General features: G+C 47.0%; 1 protein-coding gene across 1 annotated transcript in view; it reads right to left on the reverse strand.

Annotated features, from left to right (window-relative positions):
* Window positions 1-3,671, reverse strand: part of CACNA1E (calcium channel, voltage-dependent, R type, alpha 1E subunit) — a 421,935-nt gene that overhangs the window by 28,697 nt on the left and 389,567 nt on the right. Inside the window, exons 37-38 of the mRNA XM_012639976.1 lie at window positions 940-1,031; window positions 122-287 (exon numbers count right to left, since the gene is read on the reverse strand). Of these exons, the coding sequence (XP_012495430.1) occupies window positions 122-287; window positions 940-1,031 (258 nt within the window). The remainder of the gene's footprint in view (window positions 1-121; window positions 288-939; window positions 1,032-3,671) is intronic.

Genomic DNA, 3,671 nt, shown 5'->3' on the forward strand with positions numbered 1-3,671 from the left:
GGGGGAGGGGGAGGGAGACAGGAGCTCACACTGAAGCAAACATCTCTGGTCTGTTTATCAGAAGGGCTGGGGGTGGGATGGGATGGGCCGCATCTCACAGCAAGAGCACAATGTTACTCACCAAGAAGGAGCAGAAGAAGATGAAGGAGACAAAGTAAACGTAGGCCAGATCCGTGCCGCAGCGCTCGTTCTCGTTCTGCCCTGACGGTGCAGTGGTGTCAGGCTCACAGCCTTTCTCCCCGAGGCATGATAGCATAATCTCCTGCCAGGCCTCACCTGTGGCACTCCTGCGCCCAAAAGACATTTTGGTTAGCAGGAGCAGGTCTGCACACCCCACGGCATCCTGGTCCTCTTCCCCAGCGCGCCCATCCTTTCTCTCGCCCTAGCCCGACAGGCTCCCTCTGCCCGGCTGCCCCTGCAGTGCTTCCCAGCCAGGCGAAGAGTGCCAGTGGGACTCACTTGGGGGTCTCCGCTGCTGGCAGTGGAGACAGTGGTAGGACTGTCTAGGACCCCACGTAAACCTGGCCATCCGAGGTTTCAGGCCCTAAATGGAATTTGGTCTGCAAAAACTGTCCTCACTTACCGCTCCCAAAGCCCCGGAGGACATGCTGAAGTTGAAATTTGCAAATTAGCTACTGAGTTGAAAATATTGATAAAGCTTTTATCCATCCAAGTATTAACCAGGCCCAATCCTGCTTAGCTTCCAAGATCGGATGAGCTCAGGCATGTTCAGGGAGGTATGACCATAGGCAAGATGAAACTTTCTAATGTCAGGGGGGCAGTTTGGCAAGGGCACCGCCCCTCCCCCTCCCACCGGTGTCTCCTGATAGGAGCAAAGGAAGCAGAGTAAAGAGACAAAGGGCAAAGGGAGGAAGAGGCAGACCAGTTCTCTCCGCCCCTCAGGACAGCTGTAGCTGCAACAGTTATGCATCCAGGTACCTGAAGAGTAGCATTAGGGACCCAAAGAAACTCCGGAAGTTGTTGTGCCGGTTGATGTGACTCTCCTCATCTAATTTTATGTTTCCAAATACCTTGAGGAGAAAAACAACAGACAATAAGAAGCATTACCAAGCTGTGTGATATGTCCAGAACACGAGGGTTGGCAAAGCCACATGCATAGCTCTTCCTGACAGCCTGTCCCTGAAGCGGACAGCTCAAACCCAGAGAGCTGGTGGACACCAGGCTCGTGGCCTGACATGCAGAAGTCATTATTCTCCACTGCCCCAGTGCAGCGCAGCAGAGGGGACCAATGCCAGCAAGGTCCGAGCGTAACACAGAATGCAAGGTCTGCTGAAGTCGTTCTTCCTGCACACAGATCCTCCCACATCTAATGTGGTCTCTTTATTTCCATGGTACCTGTCACCACAGTACTCAAGTGGCCTGTCAAAGACATCATCCCACAGCAGGAGTGCAGGGAAAGAGTCACCCCTCTCTTCCTCTCTCAGGTAGTCATGATGGGAACATCCGAATTTGCAGAAGACATCATTTATGGCTTGGGCATATGCTGCCCTGGAATTTACAAGCAGTTTAGGTCAAAGAGGGGCACGTCTATTTTCCTTAGATATGTTTCTATCCAGAGAGTCAAATCTCGGAAGGTCTATATTTCATTAACCTAGAGTGCGTGAGAATGGACACACATACATCCACATGCGTATATACATCATCCAACAGACCCAAATCCCATCTAAAAGTGACCATTTGTGCAGTAGCTAAAACAAAGTCCAGGACAATAGGATGGAGAAAGTCAGGACACTGGATACTTGGAAAAGCAAAAAAGAAACTGACTTTTGCATTTCAGCATATTCTGGGCTACAGAGTGAGGTGCATTAATCTGCTGCTGGCCACTGGGCTTAGAATGTGGTCGCTGTGCCAATTTATGCGAAAAAAAGGGAAGACTCAGAGACCTTTATCCAAAGATAGTGAATAACGGTGACCTCTCAGACAGCGCCACCCAGAGCCAAGGCCAACCCCCCATCTCTTTGGAAGAGAAGGGCGCTCTTACATATGCATTCTCCTCCCCCAAACACACTAGACATCAGGATCTATTCTCACAAGTCAATGTTTGTACCACTGAGGGCTTACTGGGTCACTTTTCCAGCCATTTGAGACAATTTTCAGCCTACATTAAACGTGCTTCGGTTTATCCAATGTATGCTAAATGGAACACATTTTTTCCCCTAACAGTTTTATAATGTGCAATTGAGGAACAATCTCTGCCCCCAGCTATTTTGCTCAAGTAACTCCCACTGACACCTGCTTTGGGAATTTGTTCTCAACGCTGTTTTTCAAAACCCAAATACCACTTGTCTCTCAGGGAGAATGGAGGTGGCCAGCTAGGCAGCACGGGAAGACTGGGAAAAGGAGGAGAGGAAGGTAGAGGTCCCCAGAGAGACAAACAGTAGTGCTAAAAAAAAAAAAAAAAATCCCATCCAAGAAGTCAAATGTAATTAGCTCTGGATACTCCAGGAGGAGACTGTCATTCATCCTTGTCCTGTTCACCTCTCCTCCTCTCTTCTTTCTTTTCAACCTCTTGGGTCAGAATCTACGATTTAACCCTGATTCATCACATATATACAACTTACAGTGTTTCTTCTCTCCCCTTAACACTCCTGAAGCCATCATTAGTTGTCCTCATGATTTTCTCAAACACCCCACCCAGTCATGAACTAACTGGAAAGCACGCGGTGATTTGGCACAAGGTAGATGTGTCATAGTTAAAGAAATGAAAGCTGTTTTAAATCTTTTCTATGATAATTTTCAAGACAAATATGTGTATTTATTATGAAGGTCTTTAAAATTTCTTTTTCACTTTTTCTTCCCCAATGTTTTACTTAGTCCTTGTCACTAACCCAAATCTCCTACATCAAAAGGGTATGGCCAGGCGTGGTGGCTCACGCCTATGATCCTAGCACTTTGGGAGGCCAAGGCAGGAAGAACACTTGAGGCCAAGAGTTTGAGATCAGACTGAGCACAAGTGAGACCCGGTCTCTACAAAAAATAGAAAAATTAGCTGGGCATTGTGGCATGCGCCTGTAGTCCCAGCTACTTGGGAGGCTGAGGCAGGAGAATCGGTTGAGCCCAGGAGTCTGAGGTTGCAGTGACCTATGATGACACCACTGCACCCTAGCCTGGGCAACAGAGTGAGACTCTATCTCCAGAAAAAGAAAAAAAAAGAAAGAATATAGAAGAGAAAGAAGGGATGCTGAGACATTACAGTTACTGTGAAGACCACAATTTCATAACTGAACAGCTCCCATCTCCCATAAAGGGTCACAGAAATACCTGTGTTTGCTTGTCTGGTGGGATGAGAGGCAGTATAGAGTTAAGAGCATGGGCCGTGGAACAAACAGAGCTGAGCTTAAATCTCAGCTCTTCCACTTACTGAGAACTTAAGCACTTTCCAAGGTACTGAACTATACTATGTGTACACATCAATGGAGACAATGAAACTCTCCTGTAAACATTTCACATCGCTCCTGAAGACATTAGTCAAATATCTTGCATGTGCATCTCTCTCTCTCTCTTTCTCTCTCTCCATTTAGCAGTGTCTGGCACACCATGGAATTCAAGAAAAAGTAAATAGCATTATTATTGTCATGAATATCTGTAGTGTTATAATAGCAGCAGTCATTACTGGAGATGGTGTTATTCTAGTTTACCATGCTTAAAGA

This window comes from Propithecus coquereli, unplaced genomic scaffold (assembly GCF_000956105.1).
Source record: "Propithecus coquereli isolate 6110/MARCELLA unplaced genomic scaffold, Pcoq_1.0 Scaffold146, whole genome shotgun sequence".
NCBI classification, from domain to species: Eukaryota; Metazoa; Chordata; class Mammalia; order Primates; family Indriidae; genus Propithecus; species Propithecus coquereli.